Raw genomic sequence first — 17,760 nt, 5'->3', positions numbered from 1 at the left:
TCATGGACGGCCACCTTACTCCTTCTCCAGACATGACCTCCGGTGGTTTAAATCAATCCCCTTGCTCCCTTCTCATAGACTTCAGCCCCTGGCTGAACCTGTGTGGTTGCTTCATCCCCGCCCAGGAATCTGTTGGATCCACAGGGCTCTGATGTCTTGAAATGAAGTGTTCCCCTGAGGCGCCCCGCTCTGAAAGGCATTTGGAGCATGGTGATTAAATCGCTGTGAAAGCCTTGGGGGGAACTCAAAAACACCTGAACTGGAGTGTGCACCAGAGAGGTGGCTGCCACCTGGGACAGGCAACTTGGAGTCCATAGGCCTTGGCTCTGTTGCCCTCCCTCTCTCCATCACCCCCCCCCCCTCAGTCCCTAACCCTTCTGGCCACAGCAGGCCCCAGGCACAGGACTGCAAAAAAGATTGAGTTAACATGCAGATGAATAAAGCAGCTGTTGGTCTAAAGAAGTGTTTCTCAATCTGTGGGTCACAACCCCTTGGGGGTCGAACGACCCTTTCATAGGGGTCGCCCAATTCATAACTGTAGCAAAATTACAGTTATGAAGTAGCAACAAACATAATGTTATGGTTGTGGGTCACTACAACATAATAAACTGTATTAAAGGGTCGCAGCATCAGGAAGGCTGAGAACCACTGGTCTAAAGGTTCTAAGCAGAGTGGTCCTCATGGTCTGGAATCCTCTCTGGCATCCCAGTCACTAGCACAAGGACTCCCAGAGGCCTTGGTGCCCACCGCCACGCTCCTGACTCGGGTCAGCTCAAGCCCTCTCACTCCAGGTCCTGGGGCCTGCCTCGTCACCTTGGAGGATGAGCCCAAACAACGGGCAAGATCACTGCACCCCAGAACCCCCAGTACAACATCACTGCATCTCAGGACCCCCAGCCTCAACAGCTTGGAGGGAGGGGGCAGGCTCTGGACCACCTTGGGCTGGGACACCAGAGTCCAAGTAGCAGGAAAGACATAAAACATGAGTCCCTCCCAAGCCATGAGAAAGGATGGTCTTTTGGCTTGAGCGGGCTGTATCAGTGCACGTTGAAGAAAGAGGTGTCATGTACTATCAACTCCCTACAGCCCTTGCGAAGTTAGCAGAATATACCATGGGAGAGAACTTGGGGGGGGGGGGGAAACAAAAACAAACAAACAAACTTGTGGCCACTGAGTCGTGTTTGACCCCTAGCAACCCAACCGCACAAAGTGGAACTGCCCCACAGTGTGCCCAAGGCTGTAATCTTGACAGAGGAACTTTGGGCAGCCAGTGGGTTAAGAGCTGGCTGCTAAGTGTAAGGTTGGAGGTTCAAACCCACCAGCCACTCCATGGGAAAAAGGCGAGACTGGTTGTTCTCTTGAAGATTGACAGTCTCGGAATCCCTAGAGAGGGTCGCTCAGAGTCCACTGAACGGCGGTGGGCTAAGTTTTATGGAAGCCCCCTCCGATTCTTTCACCACAGGGATGGCTGGTGGGTTCCCACTGGGGACCTGATGGCCTTAGGACTAGCGGTAAGCACTTCACCACTGCGCCACCAGGAGTCCTCCATTACGGGAAAAGGGGGTAAGGAGTACTCACGAACTCAGGGCAATAAGCCAGCCGGGCTGCCTTCCAGCCCTTGGCCCCTGGGTCAGGCACCCCCATGCACCCTGCCCTCTGCCAAGTCTCAGTCTAGCCCCATCTCTTCAGGCCACAAGAGCAGTACGTCCACTTGCTGAGGCGGCAGGACTTTGCCCTGGTTCCTCCCACCCACCCACCGCTGCGAGACCAGGAGAAGACCTGAGTGAGACGCACGGCCCCAGGCCCCAGGTGCAGTAGTGGCCTGCTTCATCTTCTGCACTCCTTCCAGCCAAGTTCCGCAGCTCGCAGACCCTTCCAGAAACAACCCCCTCTCCCCCTTCACACACGCCCCTCTCAGTCTGTGCCTCTCAAACTTTAATGTGTTCCAGAAGCACCTGGGAACACCAATGCAGATCCCCGGGCTGGGCTCTGGAGACCCTGTCGCCGCGTGAGCCCTGGAATCTGCATTGACGCCAGCGTCCCCAGATGGGGCTGATGCAGGTGGCCCGCGGGTCACACTGAGAAGCACTGCCCCCGGAACTTGCCCCGGGCCCCCAGACTCTGGACCGCGAGTTCCCTCCCTCTTGCCCTGGGCCCGCGACTCCACCCACGTCCCGTGGCGCGCGCCCACCCTGACGCAAAGAAGGGGACTTGGGAGTGGGCTCAGGGTCTGGCTGCCCCAGTGCGAGAGTCAACTCCCGCCCCGGGCAGCGGCGAGAGCCTGGAGGGACGGGGTGGGGTGGGGGTAGAAGGGGGGTCCCACTCACAGGGAGCTGATGTCGCCTGGCACGATCCTGGGCACCCAGGAGGAGCCCACGCAGATGATGGACTCCTTGGTACAGCTGCAAGTGGCGGGGCAGCGCGCCAGCCGCCTCACCTGCGCGCCCGGCGGGATCAGGCACGCGGCGCCCAGCAGCAGCAGCCCCAGCGCCCCGCCGCCGCCCCGCCGCAGCGCCATGCCCGGTGCCCAGTGCCCGGTCCCCGCCGCCGCGCCGCGCGCCCGGACCCTGCGCCGCTACAGACGCGGGCGCCGCTCCCTGCTCCGCCGCCGCCGCTGCTGGCGAGACGAGGGCGCCGCGGGTGTGGGAGGCCGAGCCGCAGCCGAGCAGCATGCTGGCCGCCACCCCCACTCGGCGCCCCCCCACCCGAGCCCGGGCTGCTGGGCGGCCGCCGCCGCTGCGCCCGCCGCACTCGCGCCCGCCTGACATCAGCACCCGCGCCTGCAGCCCGGCCCTGGCCAATGAAGGAGGCACGGCGGGCGCCCGCCCCGCCCGCTGCTGCTGCCGACACGCCCCCGACCCCCACCCCTACCGACCCCCGGACCACCCCTGAGCCGGGCAGGAAGGGAAAAGTTGGGTGACCTTGGGGGAGGGGAGAGGAGGGAATATCCAGGAGGACATCCCGGGGACCTGATTGAGAATTGGGGTTCAGCTGCCACACGCTCAAAATAATAGTGGGGAGGCCCTGGGCTTCTCCCAGTGAAACCAAAAGGTGAAGCCAAAACAGCCAGTGGGAGCCGAGCCGGGTTACTGGCGAGATAACCCGGGGAGCCGTCTGTTCCAGGGGCTTTGAGGAGCACTGGATTTTGAGTAATTATTCATTTTGATGGGAAGAAATGAAGTGAACGCTGCCCCTGGGCCCAGGGGGCTGGCTTGATGTATCTTGTTCCCCAGGAGCAGTGGGGTCTGTCCAGGGTTCCACCGCCCCCATCCATCCTCCAGACTGGAGCAGTGTGGGCAAAAATGCAGCTGCTGTGGAATGGGGGTGCCGGCCTGGTGTTGACGCAAAAAGCAAGCAAACCCACTGCCATCAGCCAGTTCCGACTCTGGGACAAAGCAGAACCTCCCTTGTGGGTTTCCAAGACTATAACTCTTTTACAGGAGAGAAAAAAAAAAACCTCATCTTTCTCCGTAAGAGTGGCTGATGGCATCGAAGTGCTGACCTTGCAGGCAGCAGCCCAGTGCTGACTACTGGGGAGATCTCCCACGCTCAGCAAGCTGGCTGCCTAGTCTGCCCTAACCTGGAAGGAACCGTGCTGGATGGCTTAGCCTTAAACTGAAGGTCGACACTTCAAAACTACCCTGCAGAGCCCAGGAAGAAAGGTCTGGCAATCTGCTCTCTTAAAGAGACCAAGAAAAGCCTATGGGCTCAACTGCACTGAAATAGTAATGGCTTTGGGTTTTGTTGTTTCAAGCGAATAGAGCTAGAGGGTGTGGTACGTGATCCAAACAGGGTACATTTAATCTCCTACCCCTGTGCGTCAGGTCCTGTCAGCTCCCTTCATTTATAGGCAGGCAGGCAGAGGCTCAGAAAGGATGGTGTCAGCAGGGAGGGGGTTGGGAGCCTGGGCTGATGGGGTGGCATGTGTTCCTAAACTTACTTGGCCTCCCGCACCCTTGCAGAAAAGTAATTACTCAGCGCCTCTCCCTGGCACAGGGCAAATAAATCTGTCTTGGGAAAAGTACAGCCAGAATGCTCCTGAGAAGCAGGAGTCTTACGTCCTTTGGACGCCTTTTTAGGAGAGACCAGTTCCTGGAGTAGGATATCATTTTGGATAAGGTAGAGGGGCAGCAAGAGGGGGAAAGGTCCTCAAGGACACAGAGTGCCACGGGACTGAAGCACAGGACCAATTGTGAGGATGGCACAGAACCAGGAACTGTTTTGTTCTCCCGTGCATATAGAGTCACTATGAGTTGGAACTGACTTGCTGGCACCTAACAACCACCCCCACTCCCAAGTAATTAAAAGTGTTTGAGCTATACCCCATCATCCAGGAAAAAGATAGGTATCTGAGTTTGCAGGCCCCCAGGATCATCCAGTGCCCCCAGGGGTTGGTATCGTCTGTCCACTTAGGAAAACCCTGGGTTACTGGGTTCTATTGGACCCCTCTTCTTCTGGTGGTGTAGTGGTTACGAGTTGGGCTATGGTCCTCATGGTCAGCAGTTTGAAACCACCAGCAGCTCCATGGGAGAAAGACTGGGCTTTCTACTCCCGTAAACAGTTACCGTCTTAGAAATCCACAGGGGGCTGGTCGTTATGAGTCAGCATTGACTCGAGGGCAGTGAGTTTTAGAGTTTTTCTTCTCCATGAGTTTGGTATAACAAGCTTGACTAACCAGAGGGGTCTCGTCTATAATCGAAGAAACAGATAACAGTAGAATCAAAATGGGGGCTAATAACCCAAACCACTCAGAGTGGACACACCCCAAAAATGGTTCCCCAGGGAAGGACAACTCCCCACCACAGAAGGTTAGATCCAGTGATGTGGCTGTAAGTGGAGAACAGTAGACATCATGGATAAGATTGTTTCTTCACCACTCACCGCTGTTGCTCTCCATCAGCCTGAGGCAAATTCGGGCCTCTGAGGGAGGGGACAAAGGGCCAGGCCACACCCCAAAGATCACCCCCAAATCCCAAACCCATTGTCATTGATCGGTTCCAATTCATTGTGACCCTTGAGGATGGAGAAGTACCCCGTGGAGTTTTTGAAGCTGTAAATCTTTACAGGAACAGAGAGCCTCATCTTTCTCCAGGTGGGGTTGAACCCTCAATCTTGTGGTGAGCAGCCCAATGCTTGACTCACTGTGCCAACAAGACTCCAACTAGCTAGGTGGTGATCCTAAAGAAGTGATTTCCAAAAGGTTACATGGAGGTCACAGGCTGACCAAAAGGGGTTCAGGAGGTGTGTTAGAAACCTGCATATATACATATATACATATATGCAGACAGCTGAGTCTTCCATAGGGCAATGCAGGCAGTCTGGCCAGAGGCAGAGGCAGCAAACAGCAAGGTGGGTCACCAACAGCCACATGACAGGATCCAATAGTCCCAAGCTCAAGCGATGTATACACCAGCAGTGTGATAAAGCAGGTCTCAAAGGAACCTCAAGCTCTAGCAACACGATCTACGGGTTGGGTGTCCCACAAGTAGTGTACCTCGCAAGTCGAGGCAGAGAACTAGCTAAGGCAGCCACACACTGGTCAGATCACCAGAGAGCAAGAGAGAGAGAGGCAGGGCTCGCCGAGTCATTTATCTCTTTTCCCTCCAATCAAACTGTGGCATTCTTAATCCCACATGTTCATATTGGCCAGGTTGACACAATAAACCTATCTATCATAGAAGGTAACAGCGAGCTGGTGATGGACAACTGCATGAGAGGGGGCTACTTAGGTTGGATATTCATTGCAGATCACCGTATATCCAGTGTCCCGTATCAGAGTTAAACCATCCACCAAACCCAAAACCTAACTCACTGTCCTCAAGGGAAGTCCAACTCGTGTTGCTGTAATTAAGTGCTATGGAGTGAATTCCTGTGCAGAGCGACCTGATGCACAAGAGCACCATCCTCACAATTGTTCTTAGGATTGACCCCATTCTTGCAGCCACTGTTTCCATCCACCGTGTCGAGATTCTTGCTCTTTTTCTCTGCCTCGCTATTGTACCAAGCAGGATGTTAAAATGCATCTATTCTGCCACTCTATCAAACAGACTAGAACTGCCCCTGTGGATTTAGGAGATGGCAACTCTTTACAGCAGTAGAAAGTCACATCTTTTTCCCAATGCATGGCTGGTGGTTTTTGACTGCTGATGTTGCAATTAACAGCTGACTCACAACTACTACACAACCAGGCCTTCACACTGATCATCATTTAATTCCCTACCCTGAGATGTGGGTGCCCCCATTTTACAGATAGGAAAATGGATCTTAGAGATGGCTCCTTCTTGCTCAAGGACGAATAGGATGCAGCCAGGAGAACCAGACTCCAGACAGCTGCTAGGTTGCCATGGGCCACAATGCTGGACACTCAGACCACAGGCCCAAGTCAGGGGACCTACAGTCATGAATGGGTGTGTGATATGTCTGAGAGATGACTGACTTAGAAAGGATGCGCTGCTGCTTTATTGATAAAAGAACAAAAACAAAAAATCAAACTCACTACCATCAAATTGATGCCAATTCATAGTGGCCTTATAAGGCAAGGTAAAACCATCCCTGTGGGCTTCTGAGACTAACTCTGGATGAAGCAGAAAGCCCTGGTTTTCTCCCGAGGAGCGCCTGGAGGTGTTGAACTGCTGACAGTGTAGTTAGCAGCCCAACTCTTGACCACTACACCACCAGGGCTCCCCAGAAAAGAGAGGCCTGGGCTTTTAGAAGACAGCCAGCATCTTGATGACCGGGAAAGGAGATACAGGTGGCAGCTGCTCTGGAGTTGAGTTAGGGGAAGTGTGGGGTGGCTACACTCTCGGACCTGGGAACCAGACTGGTTTGAATTTATTTCCCTCCCTCTCACTTAAGCCGGTCAGTGTGGGGTCTGACTCCTGGGGACCTCAGGTGGGTCAGGACAGAACAATGTTCTGCATGCAGGGTTTGGGGTGGCTGAGTTTGCAGAAGTAGACGATGACCGGGCCTCTCTTCCATGGTACCGCAGGTGATCTTGAACCTCCCGCATTCCGGCTGGCTGCTGAGAGCTTCACTGTTTGCCCTGCTCAGCGACTCTGCTCTGCCACTTGAACCAAGCCAGGCCCAATGCCATTAAGTCAGTTCTGACTCACGGTGACTCCAAGGGTCACAGGCTCCAACTTGTCCTCGAAGCTTTTCTTGGCAGTCATCCTCATGGGAGCCGACCAACAGGCTGTTTCAGCTTTACTGCTGAGTGGGCCCCCACCAACTTTTCCTTAAGCAGCTGTAATGGCGGGGGATTGTGTCAACTAGACATTCCTGGGTAAAGGGAGGGGAGGAGCCCACCCTAGCAGTCAAATCCTCTTAGGCCCTTCCCCTTCTGCTGGAGATGGACCTAGCACCTGCTTCCTCATTCTCCGGTTGCGTTTCCTGCCGATCTCAGGAACCATCAGCGGGCTACCAATGACGGCTTCCTTCAGTCTACCTTGGGTTCATCCACCACTGCATCCACCAGCCTGTGCCCTCTGCCACCTCTGCTTCATTGCCCTGCTTCCTGTTCATCAGCTTCCACAAGTCAGGAGGAGCCTGGTGAACCAGGCAGGACTTAGCTGTCTGGCCAAGCCATTTCTCAACATCAATCCCTTTCTCTATATCAACACATACAAGTGTCACTGGTTTTGCCTCTCTAGAGAACCCATGGACAGAGCAGCCAATTCCAAACCCCTGTGGCCACTTACTAACGTGGCCATCTTGGGCCTTGATTTGCCCAGCTGAAAAATGAGAGGTAGTAGTTCTCGTCCTATGGAGCAAAATGTGACCAAGGATGTAAAAAGCGTTGAATGCTACTCAGAGGGACTGGGTTCACAACTCTACATGACCCTGCAGGCCAGCCAATTCTCAGATAAGCCCAGGACTTGTCGGAAAGAGACAGCAGGTAAGAGCCCGTGGAAGGAACTAGTTGATGTGTGTGTCCCATCAAGGAAAGGGATTCAGTCTAGTGTCCTGGTCCTGAATCTTGAGAGGTACACATTGTTACCCCCAGGGAGCACTTGGCAATGCCTGGGAATTCTGGATGTCACACTAGGGAGGTGCTAGAAGGCTCTAGTGGCCAGAAGGCAGGATACTAAGAAGTACCTTGCATGGCACAGCAAAGAATTATCCAGGCTGAAATGTCACTGGTGCCGAGGTTAAGAAATCTTGGAAAAAACCCTACCAGGGATTGCAGAGCCGGCTCCACCACTCCTAAATAAATGTAGGTCCAGATTATTTACCACCCCGTCATAATGACCTCCTTACTGTCCCCAGCTTAGACGAGCTCCAGGAGGGCCTCTCCAACCTGATGAACTAAAAAGGTTCCCGAAGGCAGGGCTCAGAGAGAAGGCTTGGTTGGGTGGCAGAGCTTGGTATTTGTTTCAGGCTTGGTATTTGTATCTGTTGGAGTCACTAAGTAAGGGAGCGCTTGTCCATTATGAGGCGCAGTTTATAAATCAAAATATAAAAATGGAAATGTAGATAACTTTGGTTGGGTTCCAAGATCATCAGCAGTTTAAAAAAGACTCAAACTTCATAGACAGTCAGAGAGACACAAGCTGCTTCCAGGAAATGGCGAGGGCTTTCACAGATGCCCAATCATTTTGTCAGAGGCACACTTATCCAAGCTGTGTCCTCCTGCAGAGGGTGACATTAGTCAGACCCATCTGAAGGCTCGGCCAGGTCCTACCCTGTGTGATGGCGTGCATTGTTGCTGTTGCTGTCTGGCCAGCTGCGACTTTCAGGGGCCCTGTGTACAAGTAAACAAGGACCAGCCTGGCCCCGGACCAGCATCACGATCGTGGAATGCTCTAGTCCTTTGTTGCAGCCACTGTGCTTTCTGAGTACAATCTAAGCCAGAGAGCTCATCTGCCAAGACTTCATGGGGCAGTATTCAGTTGTGAACCACTGTATTTCTATTGCCTAATTATCAGAAGCAGATGACCAAGCCTTTCTTCCTAGTCAGTCTGACCCTGGAGGCTCCTCTGAAACCTGTCCATCATGAGCGACTTTGATGGTATTTGAAAGGTCAGTACCACAGAATCTGTAAGCCATTACAATATGAAAAACTGGCCAACGGGTGGCGGATAGAAATGTTGTCTCTGGCAGGTGCCGTGGGCTTGATTCTGACTCATAGCCACCTATGCACAACAGAATGACACACTTCAGTGTGCAGGGGACATCCTCACAATGTTGTGACATTAGAGCCTATAGTTGCAGCTGCTGTGTCAATACAATCCATCTCATTGAGAGTCTTCCTCTCTTTTCTGCTGACCCTCTACCAAGCATGATGTCCTTTGCCAAGGACTGGTCCTTCCTGATAGCATTGTCCAGAGCGTGTGCGATGAAGTCTCGCCCTCCTTATTTCAAAGGAGCATGCTGGCTGTACTTCCTCCAAACCAGACTTGTTGGTCCTGTGTCAGTCCATGGCATGTCCAAGAGTCTTCACCAGTACCACCGCTCAGATGCATCAATTCTCCCGCAGTCTTCTTTATTCATTGTCCAAGCAAAACTCCGTATCGCAATCTCCAGCTTTGTTTCTATCACCAAGGCCATATTTTCCCAACTACCGTTCCTTCCTCTTTGTTTCCAACTTTTGCATTCCAGTTGTCAGTAATTATCCATGCATCTTGATCGCATGTTTGATCGATTTCAGATGGAAGATGTTGGTAGGATTCCTCCATCACTAGCTTTAGTGGTTGGTGCATAAATGTGAGTAATAGTTGTATTGAGAGGATTTCTTTGAATGGGGGTGGATTTTATCCTATCACAGGCAGGATTAACTTGAAAAGTTCGTTTTGACGATGAATGTGATGCCATTCCTCCTGAATTTGTCATTCCTATCAGTGAGTCAAACAATTGTTTGATTCAAAATAACCAATGCAGGTCCATTTCAGTGCCTGGGATATAGATCTTTGTGGGTTCCATTTTATTCTTGACGACTTGCAATTTTCACAGATTCATAATTCGCACATCCCATGTTCCAATTACTAATAGATGTTGGCAACTGTTTCATCTCATTTTGAGTTGTGCCCCAAGGGCAAATGAAGGTCCCCAAACCTTTCCTCCCACAGGCTTCACCTCACCCATGTCCTTATGGCCAACTCCTCAGTCACATTTCCGGGGCTTTCCTACCGAAAGGACCCATCCTCTGGCATGATCTCTGACAACGTCCTGCCTCTCTCAGGAGGCAATCAGTATCTGACGATGTTTCAATGCTCTGTGTAGGGCTCTCAGTGGCTAATTCCTCAGAGGTGAACAATTCCTTCCTCATAGTCTGATATTAGTCCAGAAGCTCTGCTGAAACTTTGGGTGACCCTGCTGGCATATGAAATACCAGTGACATAGTTTCCAGCATCACAGCCACACACAAGCCACGACAGTTCAAGGAACTGACAATCGGTGGAAGGATAGTCAAAGAATACTGACTGCCATTGAATCGACTCATAGCAACCCCCTGCAGATTGTGAGACTGTAAGTGTTTACAGCAACAGAAAGCCCAGTCTTTCTCCTGTAGAGCTGCTGGTGGTTTGGAACTGTCAGTCATGTGGATCTCAGCCCAATGCATAACGACTACACCACCACTGCTCCATAGTCAAAGAACAGGAGAAAGACGTGACAGAGGTGGTTAATTCCTTCACAAACAAATGCCTCCTTTGCCATGAGACCAGAACTGGCTCATTCCCCTCTACCATCATTGAACATTTTGATCCAAGTTTCTGTAGAGGAATCCTGAGCAAAATGTTGAAAACATAGAGAAAAGAATTTCAAATTCTCATGGAATCCAGGCTCTCTAAGTGTTCAAAGGCTGGGTGGATCCAGTCCCTGGAGGAGGACTTCATCTTTGGTAAAGTAGAGGGCCAGTGGAAAAAGAAGACCTTTGACAAGATGAATCAACATAGTGGCTGTAACAATGGGCTCACACAAGTGAATGATTGTGAGGATAGGACAGGACTGGGCAGTGTTTTGTTCTGGCGTGCATAGCATCGCAGTGGTCAGAACCAACTCAGTGTCAACTAACTACGACAACAATTCCAATGATGTGGGATCACATGACAACAGCAGGGTGAAAGGTGAGACAGAAGCTGAGCAGGAGTGAGTTTGTGTTCATGGTGAAGGGACAGTTCAGAAAAGGAGGCCGAGACCCAGAACAAACAATCACATCCATGTGAATGAGGGAGCGGTAGAGTGGAGACCCAAAGCCCATCTGTAAACAATTGGATATCCCCTTACAGAAGGGTCACAGGAAGAGACAAGCAAGTTGGGGTACAGTATAGCACTGATGAAACATACAACTTTCCTCTAGTTTTTTAATGCTTCCTGACCCCCCTCCTTCACTATCATGACCCCAATTTTACCTTGAAAATCCAGCTAGACCAGAGCATACACACCTGATACAGATAAGAGTTGGAAACATAGGGACTCCAGGACAGATAAACCCCTCAGCACCAATAATGACAGTAGCAATACCAAAAGGGTAAAGGGAAGGTGGGGGGAACATGAGGCAAATGATCACAATGATCGACATATAAGCCCCTCCCAGGAGGATAAACAATAGAAAAGTAGGTGAAATGAGACAGCAGTTGGTGTAAGACATGAAAAAAAAATTATCAAGGTTTCTTATGGGAGAGAGGGAGAAAAATGAGCTGATATCAAGGGCTCAACTAGAAAGAAAATGTTTTGAAAATGATTCTGATAACATATGTACAAATGGGCTTGACACAATGGATGGACTTATGGATTTTGGTAAGAGCCCCCAATAAAATGATATTTTTTTAAAAGAGAAAGAAAGAAAAGGAGGCTGAGGATGGCTACAGAACACGAGGAATGTAGTCGGTGGTAGAAACTGGAGAATCTGGTGTATGTATTATTGTGCATGTCTCCAACAACAAAATATGAAATAAACATGTGGGATAAGACCCACTATAGAACCCAGTTCTCCTCTGACGTACATGTGGGTTAGCTAGAGTCTGGACCACGCCAACAACAACGGGACCAAAGAGCACACTCTCTGGAGCTCCCATCCCTGAATTCCACAGAGTCTAGTCCAAAGAGACGCTGGATCAGTGGACGAGCACCGACTGCCCCCAGGGAGATACTTCAGCGGGTCTCCTGGTCTCCGGCTTGGATTCCCCTTTCCTGCAACCGAAGGAAGACAGTGACAGTGCATATCACCCGGGTTTACTTGGAAGGTTACATCAGTTGGCAAATGTGAAAACTCTTTTCCTTTTTAAATCATTTTATTGGGGATTCATACAACTTATCACAATCCATATATACACCCACTGTGTCAAGCACATTTGTGCATTCGTTGCCCTCATCATTCTCAAAAATTTGCTCTCCATTTAAGTCCTTGGTATCAGCTCCTCTTTTTTCCTTTTCCCTCCCTCCCCACTCCCCCCTCTCTTATGAACCCTTGATAATTCATAAATTATTATTATTTTGTCATGTCTTACACTGTCCGATGTCTCCCTCCCTTCACCCACTTTTCTGTTGTCCATCACCAGGGAGGAGGTTATATGTACATCCTTATAATCGGTTGCCCCATTCTACCCCACCTTCCCTCCACCCTCTGGCATCGCCACTCTCACCACTGGTCCTGAAGAGATCATCCGTCCTGGATGCCGTGTGTTTCCAGTTCCCATCTGTACCAGTGTGCATCCTCTGGTCTAGTCGGATTTGTAAGGTAGAATTGGGATCATGATAGTGGGGGGAGGAAGCATTTAAGAATTAGAGGGAAGTTGTATGTTTCATTGTTGCTACACTGTACCCTGACTGGCTTGTCTCCTCCCCGCTACCCTTCTGTAAGGGAATGTCCCATTACCTACAAGATGGGCTTTGGGTCCCCAACCTGCACTCCCCTTCATTTGCAATGATATGATTTTTTTGTCCTCTGATGCCTGATACCTGATCCCTTTGACACCTCATGGTCACACAGCAGTATGAATGAGCGAGTTAATAGACCAGTGCATAGGTGATAGACAATAGTTAGATGACAGTTAATAGATGATAGCTAGTTAATAAAGGATAGATGATGACCCATAGCGACCCTGTGCACAACAGAATGAAACACTGCACAGCCCTGTGCCAGCCTTACAATGGTTCCTGTGCCTGAGCCCAATGAGGCAGCCCCCGTGTCCATCCATCTCCTTGAGGACATTCCTCTCTCTCACCGCCCCTCCACTTTACCAAGCGTGATGTCCTTCTCCTGGGACTGATCTCTCCTGACAATATGACGGAAGTGTATAAGACCAATTCTTGCTGTCCTTGCCTCTAAGGAACACCCTGGCCATACTTCTTCCAAGGCAGATTTGTTTATCCCTTTAGCAGTCCAGGACACTTTCAATAGTCTACTCCAGCACCACGATTTCAAGGTATCAATTCTTCTATGGTCTTCCTTATTCAATACCCAATTTTTTACATGCATGTGAGGCAATGGGAAATACCATGGTTTGGGTCAAGCACACATTGGTCCTCAAAGGAACTTCCTTGCTCTTCAGTACTCTGGAGAGTTCTTATGCAGCAGATTTTCCCAATGCAACACATCTTTTCATCTCTTGACTGCTACTTCCATGAGCACTCTTTGTCGTTCCAAGCAAGACAAAATCCTTGACAACTTCAGCCTTTTCACCATTGATCATGATGTGACCTATTGGTTCAATTGTGAGGATTTTGGTCTTCTTTATGTTGAGTTGTAATCCATCCTCAAGGCTGCAAACCTTGATCTTCATCAGCAAGTGCTCCAAGTCCTCACTTTCAGCAAGCAAGGTTGTGTGATCTGTATGCCACAGGTTGTCAGTAAGTCTTCTTCCAACCCTGATGCCGCACGCTTCCAAAGATAGTCGCTCTCTCATGATTCTCTCAGCAAACAAACGGTTCAAGTATGGGGAGAGGATGCAACCCTGACACGCACCTTTCCTGATTTTAAACCATGTCTCATCCCTTGTTCTGTTCCCACAATTCCCTCCTGATCTATCCTGAGCACAATGAAATGTTTTGGAATTCCCATTCTTCTAAGGTTATCTATAATTTATTATGGTCAATACAGTCAAATGCCTTGGCATATTAATAAAGCACAAGTATCCTCTGCTTTGAGCCAAGATCCACCTGACATCAGCAATGTTAACATAGATAATCAGATGATAGAGAGCTAATAGATAGGTAGATGATAGGCAGGTAGATGAAGAATACACGGATAGATAGGTAGACATATAGACTTACAGACAGGTAGATAGATGTTGTTGTTGTTGTTGTTAGGTTCCCTTGAGTCAGTTCCAACTCACATCCACCCTATAAAGGTAGGTAAGTAGATGATAGATAGATAGATAGATAGATAGATAGATAGATAGATAGATAGATAGATAGATAGATAGATAGATATGGTTTCCTCAAGAAATTTAAAATGCCCTGAGGAAATAAATAAGATACATTTGAGCCAAAAGAACCTCCTAGTATCTCAGAAGCATCTTACTTCTTTTCCCAGCACTTCGGTTACCCAGACCCGAAAGGTGGAAGGTGTGGGGTTATCTTGAAGTTGGGATGATTCATTTCTTCCATTCTACAAGCATTATTGAGAGTTTCCCACGGGTAAGCCAGAAGCTGGGAACACAGTGGCGGACCAGGCCGACTTGATTCAGTCATGGATTTTGCCCTCTGGTTGAGCTGTTGTTTGCTTGGGAGTGAATTCCCACTTGTAGCGACCCTCCAGGATAGAATGGAGCCGTCCCATGGAGTTTTCAAGGCTGTCGGCATTACAGGGACAGTTCACGAGGTCTTTTCACCTGAGGAACAGCAGGCTGCTTCCCCATGGCATCGCCAGGGCTCTGAAGGATGCCCTGTGGACAGAACAAGCCCAGGTGGACAGGTGGACATGTGCTCCTGGAGGGGCAGCCCTCAGGCAACGGGGCAGGTTCACAGGAACGCAGCCAGAGGTCCAGTAAGTGGGGACTGCAGCCCAGCCTCCACTCCTACACCAGGGTGATAAATTTCCATCTCTTAGACCCTCCCCAGGGCTCCTTGTTCCCAGTTAGGATGACACTGGAGCTCAGGATTTATGAAGCTCCAGAAGACAGCTAATTTGGTAAGAGAGCAGGTTGGTAATCCATCATTTCAGGAAGGCAAGGGGAGTGTCCATTGGTCCAAATGCTGACACACTGGTGCCATGGCTTCTGGAGAAGGGCGGTTATAAACCCTGAGTCTGTCCTCAGAGGCTGTCCTACCCCTGGCCAGGGCCAGGAGGCCCCTCTGTTATCCATAAAGCTGCGGGAGCACCTCCATCTCCAGCATTCCTGTCCTGCGATGCTCCTCCTCCCCAAGAGGAGATATGACGTAGCTTAGGGATGCGATGGTAGCCTGTGATGTCCATACAGCTGTTTCTCAGGTTATAGTCCTTTAGCCCCCTTTGTCCAGCGGTTCCACAGGAGAAAGGCTTGTCAATGTGTTCAGCCAAAAGATACACATCAGATAAGCCCTGTGGGTCGGTGCTACTAGGTCCTGTAGGGTCAACTACGAACTCCATGGCTCAACAACCTCTCAACTTCAGCCTCCTGATCACCCTGATGGGGAAGTGTTTGTGTATCTAGCACACCCATGTCCATAGCACCCACATGCCTGTAATACACAGAACTCACATCAGAAACTGTCAAGCGGACAGGTGCTTAGTGAGCAAATATTATAGAACACACATGTTATTTGCACTGAAAATACAGTGTTCTAGTCTCAAGTTTCCGGAAGAGAAAAACCAAGGCGTGGGCAGTGTGATAGATGAGTTTGTGTCAACTTGCTTTGGCTAGAATTCTCGGTACTTTGGCAATTAGACCTACTCATCCCCGATGATGTGACCTATTACAGTGTAATCACTGTCCATAGTGGGGTCACTTGTAGATTAGGAGTGCAACCCCTTTACTCAGCCCTGATGAAACTAACTTAGGGGTGTGGCCTACTTCCTATACAAGCAGTCTCTGTGGAGAGCTTGTTTGCTTCTCGCTGGTCTGAATCCTGTGTCTAACGCATCGACCTCTGGTTCTTTGGACTTGATCCAGTGGCCCACCATAGTGCCACTAACCCTAGGAGCCATCAGCAGCCTGCCACCTGACCTAGTTTCTGATCCGCTGACCATGCATTCAGTAGCTTCTGCAGCCTCACACCTGACCTGTTGACCTTGGATCCATCCTCTGCTGCATCCATGGCCTATGGGCTTCCTGCTTCAGCTTCCTGCTCCCTAATTGGTTTGTCAGCTTTTGGAGCCACAGAGTCAGGAGAAGCCTCCAGCTCAACTTCTGACCTAGTGACTTGGACTGGACTGGGCTTACCCACTTGAAAAATTGTGTGGGCCATTTTCTTGATATAAATCTGTGTGTGTGTGTGTGTGTGTGTGTGTGTGTGTGTGTGTGTGTAATCACTGGTTTTGCTTCTCTAGAGAACCTAGCTGAACCCAGGCAGGTTATGTGATGTTCTCAAGGTCATCAGGCTGCCAAAGTCCAAACTTGAAGACCGTACTCCACCGAGTTGTCCCACTTCATCAACAATACTAGATGGTATGGGATGAAGGATTAGGTGTGAATTGGTGACCTCTGGGAAGCAGAGGCTGAAAGAAGGTTTCTCGGGGAATAAAAGCCGTTGCTGGTGGCGAGTTCCAACCCAGGCGACCCTGTGTGTGCTGCCGAGGAGCCCTGCTCCTGGGGCTGTCCGACTTCGGGGACATGAATTGCCAGACCTTTCTAACCTTGGGGTAGACTACAAGCTCTCTGCTGGCAGCTGAGCCAGCAGTCACTGTTGGCACCCCCAAGCCAAATTCACTGTCACTGAGACGATGCTAACTCAGCGATCCTACAGGGCAGAGCAGAACTAATGGCCTATGAGTTTCCAGGGCTGTGACTGGAGTGGAAAGACCTGTGTTTCTCTCAAGGAGAAGCTAGTGGTTTCTGTTTGTTTGTTTTTGAACATTTTCTTGGCCTGTAATTCACTTATCGTACAATTCAATAGTTCAATCACACCAAGAAGAGTTGTACCATATCCCCACAATCAGTTTTAGAACATTTTCTTCTTTTTAAAAAATGTTTTCTTCACTCTCGTACTCATTGTTAGTAACTCCTCATCCCTATCCCCCCCCATCTTTCTCTGCCATTCCCCCAAGAAACCATTAATCCAGTTATTGTCTCCATGGATTTACCTATCCTGAATCTTGTATACAAAAAACATTTTTTAAAAACTAATAACAATAACAAAAACAGATAAAAACCTCAATTGGAAAGAAAGCAGAGAATATTAAAAACTAGAACCAATTTAAATGGATCATCAGGGAGATCAAATGATAGGGTACTAATAGCTGACCTTGAGGGTCACAGCCCAAATCATAACCACTGTGCTGCCAGGCCTCCTTGGCACCCCACGGGACACCAAAGACAAGCCAAGGGCTGTTGAGCAATGCTGACTGATGGGGGGTCCTGACTGCTCCAGAGCTCACCAGAGCTACCTGGGGCTTTTTTGAAATGCTTGAATGCTGACCCAAAGGTTAGCAGTTCAAACCACCTAGGAGCATGTTGGGAGGCTGGCCTGGCCTGGCCTGTGGCTGCTGAAAGGTGGCAGCCTGGAAAACCCTGTGGCACTCTCTGCTTTGCACACAGGGTCACCACGCATTAGAATCGCCCTCACACCAGTTAAACACAAGCACAACCACAGGCAGACTGCCAGGCCTCCATTCCGATGCACTTCCTGGGGCATCCAAACCACCAAGCTTTCCATTAGTAGACCCCAAGACCACTGCCACCA

The 17,760-nt window shown here is 50.1% G+C and overlaps 1 protein-coding gene across 1 annotated transcript in view; it reads right to left on the bottom strand.

Annotated features, from left to right (window-relative positions):
- LGI2 (leucine rich repeat LGI family member 2) overlaps window positions 1-2,518 on the bottom strand; it is a 33,201-nt gene extending 30,683 nt beyond the window's left edge. Inside the window, exon 1 of the mRNA XM_075545012.1 lies at window positions 2,328-2,518. Within this exon, the coding sequence (XP_075401127.1) occupies window positions 2,328-2,518 (191 nt within the window). The remainder of the gene's footprint in view (window positions 1-2,327) is intronic.
- Window positions 2,519-17,760: the final 15,242 nt, after the last annotated feature.

Source organism: Tenrec ecaudatus, chromosome 3 (assembly GCF_050624435.1).
Source record: "Tenrec ecaudatus isolate mTenEca1 chromosome 3, mTenEca1.hap1, whole genome shotgun sequence".
Classification (NCBI taxonomy): domain Eukaryota; kingdom Metazoa; phylum Chordata; class Mammalia; order Afrosoricida; family Tenrecidae; genus Tenrec; species Tenrec ecaudatus.
This window is presented reverse-complemented; position numbering and strand designations above follow the sequence as displayed.